Source organism: Bison bison, unplaced genomic scaffold (assembly GCF_000754665.1).
Source record: "Bison bison bison isolate TAMUID 2011002044 unplaced genomic scaffold, Bison_UMD1.0 scf7180017863936, whole genome shotgun sequence".
In the NCBI taxonomy this organism is placed as follows: domain Eukaryota; kingdom Metazoa; phylum Chordata; class Mammalia; order Artiodactyla; family Bovidae; genus Bison; species Bison bison.
The window spans coordinates 256,629-271,793 of NW_011494508.1; the positions used below are offsets into that span (position 1 = coordinate 256,629).

The 15,165-nt window shown below is 36.6% G+C and overlaps 1 protein-coding gene across 1 annotated transcript in view; it reads left to right on the forward strand.

Moving 5' to 3' along the window:
* The window catches only part of RIC1 (RAB6A GEF complex partner 1), a 145,067-nt gene that overhangs the window by 113,077 nt on the left and 16,825 nt on the right, over positions 1 to 15,165 (forward strand). The window contains exons 13-18 of the mRNA XM_010833826.1: positions 1,595 to 1,798; positions 6,329 to 6,367; positions 6,674 to 6,784; positions 8,010 to 8,099; positions 8,898 to 9,058; positions 10,575 to 10,710. Coding sequence (XP_010832128.1) covers positions 1,595 to 1,798; positions 6,329 to 6,367; positions 6,674 to 6,784; positions 8,010 to 8,099; positions 8,898 to 9,058; positions 10,575 to 10,710 — 741 coding nt within the window. The remainder of the gene's footprint in view (positions 1 to 1,594; positions 1,799 to 6,328; positions 6,368 to 6,673; positions 6,785 to 8,009; positions 8,100 to 8,897; positions 9,059 to 10,574; positions 10,711 to 15,165) is intronic.

Sequence of the window (15,165 nt, forward strand, 5' to 3'; positions counted from 1 at the left end):
TTAAATAATACCCCCAAATTTTATTTCTGAGCAGGATTAGCTTTTGGAGGGGGTAGGCCGCAGGATCTTAGTTCCCTGACCAGGGGTCAGACCTGCGCCCTCTGCAGTAGATGCACTGAGTTGTAACCACTGGACCACCACGGAAGTCCCATGCTTTTTTTTTTTTTTTAAGTAGGATCATAAGCAACTTGAGAAAAAACAGTGTTTACAGATTTACTTGAATAAAATTTAGTGTTAGTAACATTTCCCAAAGTGTGTTCCACCAGGCACAATTTGTGAGAAATATAAATAGTAATTACATAGAATAAGAAAATGTTCTGTTGTCTTGTGTGAAATAAAGGAGTTAAAGCTGTAGAAATTTCTTTAGCATAGTAATCTAGTCTTTAATACGCTAATGTGCATCGTAAAAGTCCAGGAGTTGGTGTATAAAAAGCAATATTTCCCAAGCTTACTTACCTATGAATTTTTAAGGAAGACCTGCAAGAAAATAAGCCTTAGAATCCTGCTTTGGGAAACACTGCCCCAAATTATAACATAAATTCATGTTTATCAGTCTGAAATAAGATATTAATACGCTATTTATACATAAGAATAGTATGTGTTACATGATAGAAATGCATATCTTAGTATCTGCCATCAATGGGTTTTTAAATATATGGTGCAACCAGTTTCTAATTAAAATTTACAACACACTGAGAAAGAATGAAAGTACTGTGGATCTCAGACCTTATTACTGTAGTTGAATAATAAGAAAAACAAGGGTAGAGGATTTCTTCCTCTGCTCCCTCATCCAAAATAATAATATAAAAGCACCCCAAGTTTTATGTCAAGATGATATTTGGACTACAATGGGAACATGAGGGGTCGGGATGCTGATCTATCTAATTTACAAAAAATAGTGAGTGAATAATCTGCCTGCATTTGAAAACACAGGCCTTTCACAGAAGTAGAAACTTTTTGTCTAAATGTCTTCAGAGCCTGGCACATCCCTTGGTACTAACCAAGCATTCACCAAGCAGTTATTGAATTGTTCTGTACCAGGCTGTAGGCTACTCTTCCTCCTCCCCATGATTTCAAAGATCCTCCAGAATCCAGTTATCCCTGTGTCTAATCCACTCCTTGCCATGTGGGCACATTGGTGAGCATGTACACAAAGTGACCAGACATCTTTTCTTATCATCGTTCATGAGATACTTTATATAAAACTACTTTGTAAACTGTAGACATTGAGTAGTTTTATTCAGTTTTCAGATGGAAAATCTCTCATAGCATTGCCATTTTGAAGTAGTTATGAAAGATACTTCTATAGCAGTTGTAACCCTGGGCATGGGCATGTTTTGGAATCTATATGATAAAACAAACTTTAATAAAGATTATTTTACACTGGGAAGAAATCCTTAAAATGTTGCCTGTTAGTCTTAAATGTAACAGGGTGAGCACTTTTTATGTAGTCTTGTCCTCTGTGAGGAAAATCAATGCTGAAATGTATGGTATATTCCCAGCAATAAAACTAAATTGACATTTTACTTACTTTCCCCCACCTTACTTGTTTTTATTTGCTTTCCTTCCCTCTGCTTCCTTTTCCCTCATCTAGAGTAACCAAGAGCAAGTGTTGCTTCAGGGGGAGGATCGATTGTACTTGAACTGTGGAGAGGCCTCACAGAGCCAGAATCCCAGGAGTTCTTCAGCTCACTCTGATCACAGAACCCGTCGGGAAAAGAGCCCATTTGCAGGTGGTGGTTTAGAGTCTCAGAGTTTAAGCACTTTACTTGGTCATCGGCATTGGCATGTAGTACAGGTAAGTCTTCAGATGCTGTTGACTAGTGACTTAGTCCTTGCTAAGATAGCACCTAAAACAGATTTTTAAGTAATTCATTTGCTGAGGAACTTTCTAACCTTTTTTGACTGTCACGTCTCTCTTCTGCTTTTCTGTGCTCTTGTCCTCTTGTCTTCTCCTTTCTTTCCCCCAGTCCATTAGTAAGTGAATAGTTTGAAAAACTAGAAGTTTATGCTTTGCCCTTTTACTGTGCAGGACTGTCAGCCTTCTTTTGGTATAAATTTAGCTCTAGATTTGCAGAGGCAGAAGTGTGATAATTTCATGAAAAGTGACACTGTCAATTAGTCCCCTGTCCAGATGATCTTGTAGTCCTAATGGGTACACATTGAGGTTAATTGCCTGACTTTGGACCCAAGTTGAAGACTTGTGATTAGTCTAGAACATTATTGTTAATAATTTTATTATTACTTGGTCTTGCTCCAGATTATTTACTCATTCTGATGTAACTTTCAAATTAGTGGTTTCTTTTAGTAATTCTGATAAATTGACATTTAATATAGAAATTACTTCTGAGTTTTGAAAACAAAATTAATTTGGACAAGTTAGTAAACTGAAGTTTCTTGAAAGAAACTTTCATACATATTTGAGTCCTAAGTGTTTTCTTCCCAGTTTTGTCACCAAAATGTCTTAGATACATCAGAGTCTACTCTTGAGTTAGTTTCTTTTAGTCATTGTCTATTTTCACAATTCTTTGTCTTCTACATTCTATACTTTTACCTAGCTTACTTCACCACCCATGTTATTTTCAGTTGACTTTGAGTGAAGATAATGAGAGATAGAAGAATGGTCTCTGTGTGAAAAATTAAAGGAAGAATATCTCCTACATTGACATGTGGTATACACTAAAAGAAAATGTATTTAACTTACATTGATAAATTCATAAAATCAAACAATGTGCATACCATTTTATAATTAGTAACAGTTATTAAATAAAACTGCATCAGCTACTTCCTTGACTAAAATTTTCCACTGCTCCCTTCTCTCCTATAGCCATTTCTCTGCTATTTTCATTCCCCCATACTTTGAACTATTCATTCTACACTGACCTAGCATGAATGCCAGTTCTGCCTAGCCAGGTCTGTGTTGCCAGAGAGCCAAGTAGAGCAGAGGATCGAAGAAGGTAGGTCTGGAACTCAAAAATCCATCAGGCAATAACAAAAATGGAATTTCCTTCCAGCTCAAAAATTCAGTGATTCTGTGATTCATAGCCATCTATGAAGTATCCTGTGTTAGAAGCATATAACACTGCTTTTACAACTTCAGACAAATAGGTACTAGCAATATTCTTCTGTCATTCTGTTCTTTAGATATCTAAAGTACTCAGAAAGATAAACTTAACTCTAGCTTTACCTAATGGTTTCCATTTCCTTAAAGCTAATAAAAATAATGCTAGAGTTGTTGTATTCCCCCCAAATTAAGTTATAATGGACTCATAGAATTTTTAGAGCTGGAAGGACCTTAGCAATCATGTAGTCCAACTAGATTTTATACATGAGGAAATTGAAGCTCAGGGAAGTTAGGTGACTTGCCCAAGGTCACACAGCAGAATAGTGGCAGACTTGATCCTTACCATGATACAAATTAAGGGAATAATAGAACCTATCTTAAAACCTAGGTACTAAATGTTGAAGCATATGATATACTGCTGACTTAGATCTATTAATAAAACCTAGCATGTGCCTACTTGGCATTGTTTTTACTTTGAGTTGCCCCAAGCTTTGTTTGCTGGTAATTCAGCCACAAGAGTCAATGCAGTGTTTTGGTGGTGTGTGTTTGGTAGTGTGGTTTTACAGTGTCTATATAATGTTAATACTTTACCTTCCAGACATTTTAGCCTTTAGTAAGTATTCCCTGAAGAAACATGGGTGCCTGTTTAATTCCGCCTTCAGCACATACTCTTGTCCAGGAGAGTGCCTGCATCCTCCATCAAAGTGGCTTTGTTTGTGTGATTAGTACTTTGTATGCTTCTTGTACAGCTTAGAGTTCATCAGATGAGCTCAACTAATCCTGCTTGCTCTGTCTGTTCCCCATCTAGACTACTAGGTTTTTTGTTTGTTTGTTTAAGCTTTCTACCTTATACTCATTAGTTTCCTGGTCAGAAGATTCTATGTTAATTATGTTTTCTCCTTTAACAAAAATAACACAGATGCATACTTGTCAGAAGCAGGGTAATGTATCAGGCACTTTGTTAAGTCAACAAAGAGGATTGTAAAGGCTATTTAATTTATAAATGATTTGCTCTCATTCCTACAATGTGAATCAGATGTTCCGGGTATTTGGCACAGATCAGATCTCCTAGGATGATGGTTTTCACAATCTCACCAGATACAGACAGAAGTAAATCTGAGGAGGAGACAGGGTTTTAGCAGAATGACTTTAAAGGGAAAAAGGTAGATGTAGGTTCTATAAGAGATGGAAAAATCCTAAGATGTTAAGAGTAGAGATTCTGTAGCTTAGCACTGGGTTTCCCAGTAGTGTGACATGACTTTTTATGCACTGAGTATGCAGTCCTGACCTGAGTTTCTTCATCATCCATTAGCCACCTCTTTTCTTAGTTTTGCCATTTTCTGTTCTCAGTATTAGGGGTGGAACTCAAAGTTCAGGTAATATGTAGATCTCCTAGGGAAAATAAAAGTTTTTGTTCTTATAGCATCTTTAAGACATAAAACTGTATAAATAAAGCTTCAATGTAAGTTTTGAAAGCAAACCATTTACCATTTGTGGCATCTCATACACTTTTGGAGGATAGAAGAATAAATTGTTTTCTCTTAGAGATATTCATCAGAATGTGATCAAATGATAAGATTTAACCGTGGTTCCTATGATTGGAAACTCTTCATGTTGGAATCCATTTTGGCTGTGAGATTTCACTTCCCACTTTACACACTCACACATTTCATAAATACTAAGAAGTACCAAGGTTTGGGGGAAGTAGGGGCATTTTTGGTTTTTTGGTTGCTTGTTTTTTTCAGTGTCTTGGGTGCTAGCTCAGTTATACTCCAGGAACATCCTTCTTCAAGTGACTATTTTTATTTTCTTCATTCAAAAAAAGAATTTCACTTATATCCCCCTACAAAACTACTTTCAGATTTTACTTTGCCACCTGATCGTTACCTCAGATTACCATTATTCTGCACTAATTTCACCCATCATAATGAATTTTACTAGTTGGCCTGAATGGTACAGCATATCTGTTAAGATACAAGTTAAGCATTCTTCAAGTATATCTGTCACTTAATTCTCTAAGGTAGGCATCCACACATAAGCAGTTCTGGGGTTAAGAACTTCCTAATGTACTAAAAGCTATTAATTTATTTAGATTTTAGGTTGACTAACTGGATAATAAGTGAAGTCTAACAAAAATAGTTTTATGAATAAATTTTATCAAGATTAATACAGATGTTTTCAGCAGGTTTTCTGGAGGTTTTTTTTTTTTTTGCTTGACTTTGGTTTCATCTTCACATTACACAAAGAAGCTTATTGGATTTGATTGCATTTACTTGGCTTTTTCATTTGGCTCTCCTTTTTTAAATATGTAATAATTTTTCTTTGAGTAAAAGGAAAATAAATGAATTGAAGGTTCAGTAGTTATTCCAGGAACAGAAGATTTTTCCTTTGTTCTGTTAATTTTCACCCTTCATTCACCATGTGCTCATGAAACTATTTAATCAGCAGACTAAGAGAGAGGTCACAGTCTCAATAAAGCTAGACTTGGCTTAATTTGCATTGATATCTCACAGAGGATTTTTTAAGTTTAAAATTCTCATTAGAGTAATAAAATGATACCATGTACAAAAATGAGACAGACAGCATGGAAAGATACATCTATTGCTGATGTTGCAGATGAAGAGTTCATATCTGTAATATATTAAAAGTCTTGCAGGTGAATAAATAGCCGTGACTTATGCACACTTTTATGTGTACATGGCTGTTTAGAGACAGAATAAAAACTAATCAGTTGTTTCCCCTGAGCAGTGATGTAAGAGAAGAATTTCAGTTTGTACTTTGTGTACTTTTATATTGTTTAAAATTTATAAGTGTGCATTGCTTTTTTAATCAGAAAAATATAAAAATAAGAAAGTACTATTTAAAAAAAAAACAAACTCTTGCTGAGGCTCTGATTTTATTAGATAAGATTTTAGGGATGGTTCATATCAGCAAAACCAGACTGTTCATCTACACAGTTCTTGGCTACCATTGTAGATGCTTCTCTAAATATCTTTTGTCATTCTGTTATTGATTGAGTGTTCAATATTTAAAACAAACAAACAAAAACAGTATAGAGAAAAAAGAGGAAAGCCTGATGTCTAGAAATACATAATGAAATGGATAAGACAGGCGATATGCAATATTGGCTGCTAGTAATACTCAATTATTTGGGAGCACTTTAAACATTACAGGAAAATTAATCTCATATTATGATGCTAATGCTTTACATTTAAATATAGTAAACATTTCAAAAGTCTTACAAACTGATATATTATTTCCTAGATTTCCAGCACCTATCTAGAGAGCAATTGGCCTATACGGGTGAGTTATTTGTTACTTTGTTGGTGTTAACTTTCATTGAATGGCATGTGCTGCAAGAGGTATTCTGGGGATTGAGCCTTTCAGTGGGTGCATTGATAAAAGTTTCAATACTTGATTCCTTGTACATTGTTAGTATAAATCTATAATTTTGTTAAATATAATTTAAATATGATTTTTGAATTTAGCATTTTACATTTAATTCACTTCGCAAATGTTTATTAATAGTCTGCCATCCTGACATAATCCTTAGCTCTTTATGTCTAAATAAAAAATTCAAGGAAGAGATCTTAATTTTTTTTAATTCAGTTTTCAGCTATTGATAAGCTTGGCCAGAATATTGCTGTTGTTGGCAAGTTTGGTTTTGCACATTACTCTTTACTCACCAAAAAATGGAAGCTTTTTGGAAACATTACCCAGGTTAGTCTTTTTGAGGTTAAAAACCTATTTGTCAAAGTGTGGGAGAACTACAATATGAATTAAGTATAGAGTAAACCACTGTTTACTTACTAAAAAGTAAAATCAAAACATTACAAAATGACTGAATTATGTCCAAGGGTCAGTTCTGATAAGGTACTTGGTATTTAATAATGGATTTTGTATTGAGATAGTTGTTCAGTCGCTAAATTGTGTCCAAGTCTTTGCAACCCCTTGGACTGCAGCATGCCAGGCCCCCCTGTCCCTTACCATCACCTGGAGTTCGCCCAAGTTCATGTCTGTTGAGATAGTTAATTTTTAATTCTTGTTAATCAGATGCTAATCCTGTAATTGAGAATTTACTCTTCCATTTCAGGTAGAGTTCATCAGATATGATTGGAATAAATCTCCACAAAATTTGAGGTCATTCCCTGCTTGTCTGTGTACAATATAAACATCTGGGTAGCGTACAAACATGCGTTTGGGTTTTGCAAGAATCAAATAGGAGGAAAAGAAAAGGAAGTTGACATTTACGAGGTGCCTACTGGAGAAGGCAATGGCACCCCACTCAAGTACTCCTGCCTGGAAAATCCCATGGACAGAGGAGCCTGGTGGGCTGCATGCAGTCCATGGGGTTGCTAAGAGTCAGACATGACTGAGCGACTTCACTTTACCTTCTCACTTCCATGCATCGGAGAAGGAAATGGCAACCCACTCCAGTGTTCTTGCCTGGAGAATCCCAGGGACAGGAGAGCCTGGTGGGCTGCGGTCTATGGGGTCACACAGAGTTGGACACGACTGAAGCGACTTAGCAGCAGCAGCAGGTGCCTACTATGTACCAGGCACTTTTCATATATCTCACTGATCTTAATAACAACCCAGTGAGGGCACTACTATTACCATTTTATATAGGATTCAGAGTCAGGCAGCTGATAAATGATAAAGCCAGAATGTAAACCAAGATGTACTGAATGTGGAATAATGATGCTACATGGTTCCCAGTTACTTTCAGTGATGTATTTTCTGCCTTACAGAAATACACATTTTTTTTTCAAAAATAGGATCTGAATCATTATTAATAAAGGCCCTCAAGTAACACTTAATGTTGTGGGGCGGGAGGAATAGAGAGTAGAGCAGAAATAATTAGAGCTTTCATTGTCTGATTAGGAATATTTTACAAATGTATTACTGTCAGGAATAAATGTAAATGTTTTTTATTTTTTTTAAGGAGCAGAATATGATTGTGACAGGTGGCTTAGCCTGGTGGAATGATTTTATTGTCCTTGCATGTTATAACATAAGTGATCATCAAGAAGAGGTATGTTTTTGTTCTCTCAGAAGTAATAAATTTTTATATTTTAAATATATTAAGCATTATTTAAGGACTTTGCAGATGGCTCAGACAGTAAATAATCTGCCTGCCAAAGATCCCCTGGAGAAGAAATTGACAACCCACTCCAATACTCTTACCTGGAAATCACATGGACAGAGGCAGGCTACAGTCCGTGGGGTCACAAAGAGTTAGACACAACTGAGTGACTAACAATTTTCACTTTCACAGCATTGTTTGATCTGTATAAAAATAACCTACTGAAAATGAATGAGACATTTTCCTTTTAATCAAAAATTCCACATTTTTAGCTAATGGGATTTTCAAGTTACTGTTTTAAAAAAAATTAAAGGAATAATCAGGACTTCTGTGATTGCTTTTTCTAATGATTTTAGCCATTCTCTGTTATAAAATTTGTAACTAATAAAAAATAGTTAAAAGTTGAAAAGTTTATAAGAATGTCTGTCCTTAGAGATATATTGATTGGTTGATTGATATATTTATTTTTTGAGAAACTACATTTCCTGATGTCATGTCTAAATATGCAGGTCTAAAAGGAGTATCTCATAATAGTACATCACAGTTTTGATCACTCATCTTTTAGTTATTTGTAGAATGTGCCTACTTTGTCAAAATAGAAACATCCACTTATTATTAGCGCTCAAATTAGTCTTTAGCTCCTCTTACTTGAAAAAAAGTAGATGAAAAAATGGTATGTCTAAAGTATTTAGTCATCCATGGTAGGTATCTTCTTTTTACAGTTGTCTTTATTTCTATTTTCTACAGCTCAGAGTGTATTTGCGAACCTCAAATCTGGACAATGCTTTTGCTCATGTCACCAAAACACAAGCAGAAACATTACTGCTTAGTGTCTTCCGGGACATGGTAATAGTTTTTAGAGCAGACTGTTCAATATGCCTTTATAGTATTGAAAGAAAATCTGATGGGTAAGTATATAAAATATACAGTCATTTTTTGCTCTTATTTATCATGCTTCCTCTGTAGTTTTATTTCTCAAAACAGTTATTTTAATTTTATATTTGATTTCCTTTGTTTTAAGAGTTTCGTAAAGCAAGGAATTTTAATTAGTGATCTTTGTATGATAGTTATTTTTTAGCTACCAAAGGAAATAAACTATAAAGCTTTACCAATTTTTTTTCAGCTAATCTTACTGGATTCATTTGAAAAAACAAGCTGGTTTGGGATGGGGTAAAATTTTAAATATTAATTTTTTTTTATACATCTTGATAACAAGTTGTTACTAATTTTCCTAGTGTTCTAGAAACTTGGGGAAATTTATAGTATTTCTATAGCTTTAGGGGTTTAGGAAGCATGACCTTAGCAGACTCTTGCACATTTTCACTGGCCTAGCTGGCTGTAGTCTAGAAAAGGAAAAACAGACAGTCGTCTTGCTGTTTTCTTGCCTATATTCTTCTTGGTGTCTGGCTGACTTGCAGCATTTAGACCACACTTCTTGAGTTTTATTTTGTTCTCAGATGGCTTTTGTTTCTTTTTATAAAAAAGCTATGAAGTGCGTGTTTGCTGAAGTAGCTTAGTAATTGAGGATATCTTTTATAAAGATAAAAATTAACAGATCACCTTAGATAGAACCCTGGAGAAGGCAATGGCAACCCACTCCAGTACTCTTGCCTGGAAAATCCCATGGATGGAGGAGCCTGGAGGGCTGCCATCCATGGGGTCGCTGAGGGTCGGACACTACTGAGCGACTTCACTTTCACTTTTCACTTTCCTGCATTGGAGAAGGAAATGGCAACCCACTCCAGTGTTCTTGCCTGGAGAATCCCAGGGACGGGGGAGCCTGGTGGGCTGCCTTCTATGGGTTTCACAGAGTTGGACACAACTGAAGTGACTTAGCAGTAGCAGTTATATAGAACCCATTTCCTTCGTCAGCCAACTATTTCTCAGCTGACTAAGCTATTCCTATAAGCTTCTTCCCAATTTCTTTTTTACTTTTTATATATTACTCCCTTCCTTCCCTCCCTTCATCTCCATTTGTGTTCTTGGGTGCCACAGCCTTGTCATTCTGCTGTTTAAAGGATACTTGGGGAGGTGGAAATGGTAGGTAGAAAGTATTTGCTGCTGCTAAGTCGCTTCAGTCGTGTCCGACTCTGTGCAACCCCATAGACGATAGCCCACCAGGCTCCCCCATCCCTGGGATTCTCCAGGCAAGAACACTGGAGTGGGTTGCCATTTCCTTCTCCAATGTATGAAAGTAAGAAGTGAAAGTGAAGTCGCTCAGTCGTGTCTGACTCTTAGCGACCCCATGGACTGCAGCCCACCAATCTCCTCCATCCATGGGATTTTCCAGGCAAGAGTACTGGAGTGGGGTGCCATTGCCTTCTGGGACCCCTATAAACATAAACTCTCAAACTATTTGTAGTGGAAATGGGGGGAAAAAAACTCATTAGAATTGTTGAGATGTATGGTTTCTTTCTCTTACAGTCCAAATGCTGCTGGTATTCAGGTTCTTCAGGAAGTGTCCATGTCACGCTACATTCCTCACCCTTTCCTAGTGGTATCTGTCACTCTGACATCAGTGAGTACAGAGAATGGAATCACCTTGAAAATGCCACAGCAGGTACCATTCTGTTATCAGAGCTCTTTAGAGTTTTCGGGTCTTTGTGTTTTAATTTGGTATTAGGAACTATTCGTTTGTTCAGAAAATACATACTAAATATATAGAATTTGCCTTGTGTGAAGATGCTGGGTTACAGTGCCAACTAAACAAACATGGTTTTTGCTAATACTGGAAAGAAAGAATTACATAGATAATTAATATAAGTGTAATGTGTATACCAAAAAGTAATACAGGTTACTGTGTATACCAAAAAGTGATACAGTGTTAAAACATTATACTGTGTATAAAAGTTATACTGTGTAACAAAAGCCTTAGAGTAGTCTAAGCAATCACAGATGGTTTCTCTATCATTTAAATTGAAACCTGAAGAATAAGTGGTGGTTATCTAAGTAAAAAGGAATTTCAGTCAGAGGGAACAGTTCAAAGGCCTGTAGATAAAAGAGAACACGACACATTCAGGGAATTAGAAGAAATTTCACAGTGACTGGAACAGAGTATGACAGTCTTATTGATACTAAGGACTTTGTCTTAAAGTCTAAAGTGTTTTAAGCTAGATATTATTAGATCTAAGCTTTGTAATACTAGAGAAAACATTACAAAGGAAGAAAATGAACCAGAGTTGGACAAAACTGGATGAAGGGAGAGCAGCTAAGAGTCCATTGCAGTAATCTAGGTGAATGGTGTCTATGGCCCAAACTTGGGTAGTGAAAAGAAGATAGAAAGAAGTAGAAGGAATATGACATATAGAGGACTCCATGATTAGTTAATTATGAGCAAAGAGAAGGGATACTCCCATAGCTTCTGGTTAAAGTAACTGTGTAGGTAGCGTTGCCACCAGGATCCAGGTTGCATAACTTATGTTTCCAAACTTCATGTCAATGTGGAACCCATCTTCAAAGAAAAGTTCTGTGTGGATTTACTTGTCATCCCTGTCTGTATAGTCTTTTAAAACTTCCTATGGCATCACTGACTCGATGGACGTGAGTCTGAGTGAACTCCGGGAGTTGGTGATGGACAGGGAGGCCTGGCATGCTATGATTCATGGAGTCGCGAAGAGTCGGATACGACTGAGCGACTGGACTGAACTGAACTGATTAAGGCACTTCCACTGAGTGCCTTTAAAATACAGGTTCCATTTTCTCTGCAAACTCGTATTTCATGTAACCAGATAGTCCTAGTTAATAAAAAAGGAATGTTTTACAGAAGAACTCTAGCTAAAAGATATGGAAGGAATTTGAGAATTAAGAATCAGTTTTTCAGCCTTTGAAAAAATGAGTGGATTCAGTGACACCAGTTGAAACCAATGAAAGGTTGATGGGAACTTCACAATGAAGGTATTGAGTTGTCATGCCTAAGCCTTACTAGTCAATCTTAGCATCACTAAAAGTAGGAGGACCATGCATGCTTCCTGGGGTGATTCAGCCTGAGGATCACATGAAGAATTACTGCCAAAAGCATTGAGCCTGAACTGAACCAAGCTTCTCGAGTCATTTTCTATTCATCAGAAATACAGGGATAGAGGTTTAGTTTAATAACATTCTGTAGGAAAACTGCAGGTCATTAATGTGGAGGAAAAAAGAAAAGACTCTTTTAGACTTTAGAGCTATAACAACAAAATGCAATTCATAAGGTCATTTGTATCTTGATTCAAATAGGCTACAAAAAGACACTGTTAAAACAGTTAGCGATATTGACTGAGAGATGACACTGAGAAATAGTTCTAAATTTTATTTAATTTAGATGTGATGTTGGTGTTGTAATTATATAATCAAATGTCCCTATATTTGCAGGATGCCTATTTAAATGTATAGGAGTAAAATGGCATGATATCTTCCTTTAAAATACTTTGGCAAAATAAGTATTAATAAAAAGAGAAAAGGGATAGGTGAAACAAACCTTGGTAATTGTCAATGTGAATAATAAGAATAAGATGGGGGGGTGTACATTTTATGTACTTTTCATCATGTTTGAAGTCATATTAAAGAAAAAAGCTTCTTGAATATTCTAGATAGAGTAGGCAGTCAGAAGATGAATAACACTGGGTGCCCCATTTTAATTAAGAGGCCCCTTTACAAAGAGGAGATACTTAACTTTGTAAAGAGCAGAATAAGAAGTTGAAAGGTAAGAGGAAATAGATTACATCTTGCACAGAGAGAAGGCCAAGGTTTAAAAAGCAAAGGAAGTCTTGGTTTAACAACAAAAAATCCAGCAATGAGAACTGTTCAACAGTAAGGTGGCCTCCCTCAGGAGACTGGTGAGCTCCTTGTTTCTGATGTTCCAGTGAGAATTACCTACCAGGGATTTTTAGGGTAAGAGATGGTTTGTTGGGTTCCTTCAGATTTAGGACCTTGAGGATACATGTGGTCCCAGCTTTTGTGTATATTCGGTTTCTGAAAAGTTCATCAAAGTTGCTTGAGAGGGCTGTAATGGTCACCTGTTCTTACGTACTGTGATATTATCAGTAAAAAATGTTGACTGCGTGGATAGAGCTGAAGGGAAAAATAGAGAATTTTGTGTTTTTATTTTTTGCTGTGCTGGTTGTTCATTGCTGAGCAGACTTCTCTCTAGTTGCGGCAGGCGGGGACTACTCTAATTGCGGTGCACAGGCTTCTCAGTGTGATGGCTTCTCTTGCTGCAGAGCACTGGCTCTAGGGTGTGTGGGCTTCAGTAGGTGCAGCTCCAAGGTTCTAGAGCACAGGCTCGGTTGCTCTGGGGCATGTGGGATCTTCCCAGACCAGAGATCGAACCCATGTCTCTTGCATTGGCAGGCAAAGTCTTTACCACTGAGTCACCAGGGAAGCCCTTTTTTTTTTTTAATGAAATAATATAAAATACAGTGGTGAGTGTACTATCTGAAAATGTAAAAGTGGTCATTATGAACATTAACATATTTTAGTAAACTGCAGTGAATGTTCTTCAGGTCTTTGGAAGTGTTTGAGGAGTTTGTCACTGTGGGGGTGTGTGTTATTCACTCAGTCATGTCTGACTCTTCATGACCCCGCAGACTATAGCTCATCAGGCTCCTCTGCCCATGGAATTCTCCAGGCAAGAATGCTGGAGTGGATTGCTATTCCTTTCTCTAGGTAATCTTCCCAACCCAGGGATCGAACCTGGGTCTCCTGCATTGCAGGCAGATTCTTACCATGTGGGCTACCAGGGAAGCCCGTTTGTCCCTATGCCAGTCTCCAGTCATACTGTTTGATTCTTGGGATGGCATGTTCGGTTTCCTCTCCTCTCTAGTTCTTATAATTCTCACACAGCTTTTCAATTCCATTTTTCCTTCTCCTAACTCCAAGTTATTTGCTGTTTCTCATTATTATGGACAGATGTTCAAATTTTTAGTTTATGTGCTAAATTGGGAACAGAAGACTCCTTTCCAAGTAAAATTCTTGAGCTTTCTGACAGTTGCTTACAGATTTTTGTGGGATAATTTTTCAAATTCCTGCATTTTAAATTAACATGCTTATCACCTACCCGGATGATATAAAGCAAAAATGAGTGACAAAGTCTATGAGTATTCAGCACCCTTTGCCATTTTTTTACATACTATCTCTTGTGTCTTAGAGCAGTACAAATGAGCATTTCATGTATCTGATTATTTTTTGCAAGGAGAATACATAGGGTGATGGTGGTTTTCCTGACCGAACCCTAAATGATAGTGGAGCTTAAATTCATCCAGCCAGCAGGAGTCAAAGCTAGGACACAGTCCATGTCATCTTATTCATCATCCTTTCCTTCCTAAAACTCTTTCCTTCTTTGGTTAGCAGCATCATGCTGTGTTTCTCTTCTTGCCTTCAAAAGCTTAGCCAGTGGTCCCTTGCTCTGTTGTTGCCACATACTTTGCTTCAGAAAATTCATCTGTTACCTTCAGTTTACCAGCCTTATCATTATAGTTCAATGATTCTGGTATTCATCTCCAGTTTAGTCATCTCTCACAACATTTTTATCTGGAAGTCTTAAGATTCTTTCTAATTTAATGGGCAGTAAAAGGAAACTCTTCAGATTCCCTTTCCTAAGTTATTATCTCCTTCTGACTTCTGTCCATGAAGACCACAACTTCTCTAACACCTCACCTAGATTCAGCACCCTGAGATCATCTTTGACTCAGCTTTGTTTTTTTATCCTTCATGTCTAGAATATAAGTAAGCTTTTGGTTTGTTTTAATCAAAATGTTCTTCCTCTTTACAAGTGAAAATGACTTGATAGCTGAAAATATACTTTAACACTGCTTTAAGCAGTGTTCCTCAAACTTAAAGATGGGAATCCTAGGTTTTCTACTTTGGGGTTTGATTGAAATTTTCCTTAATAAAACGCAGACTATTTACTTCATTCCTGAAGTCACCACACATGATGTCTTCCTCCCCTCAGTCATCCATCCTGAATAACTCAGAATTTTTTTTTTAATTTTTAATATAAATTTATTTATTTTAATTGGAGGCTAATTACTTTACAATA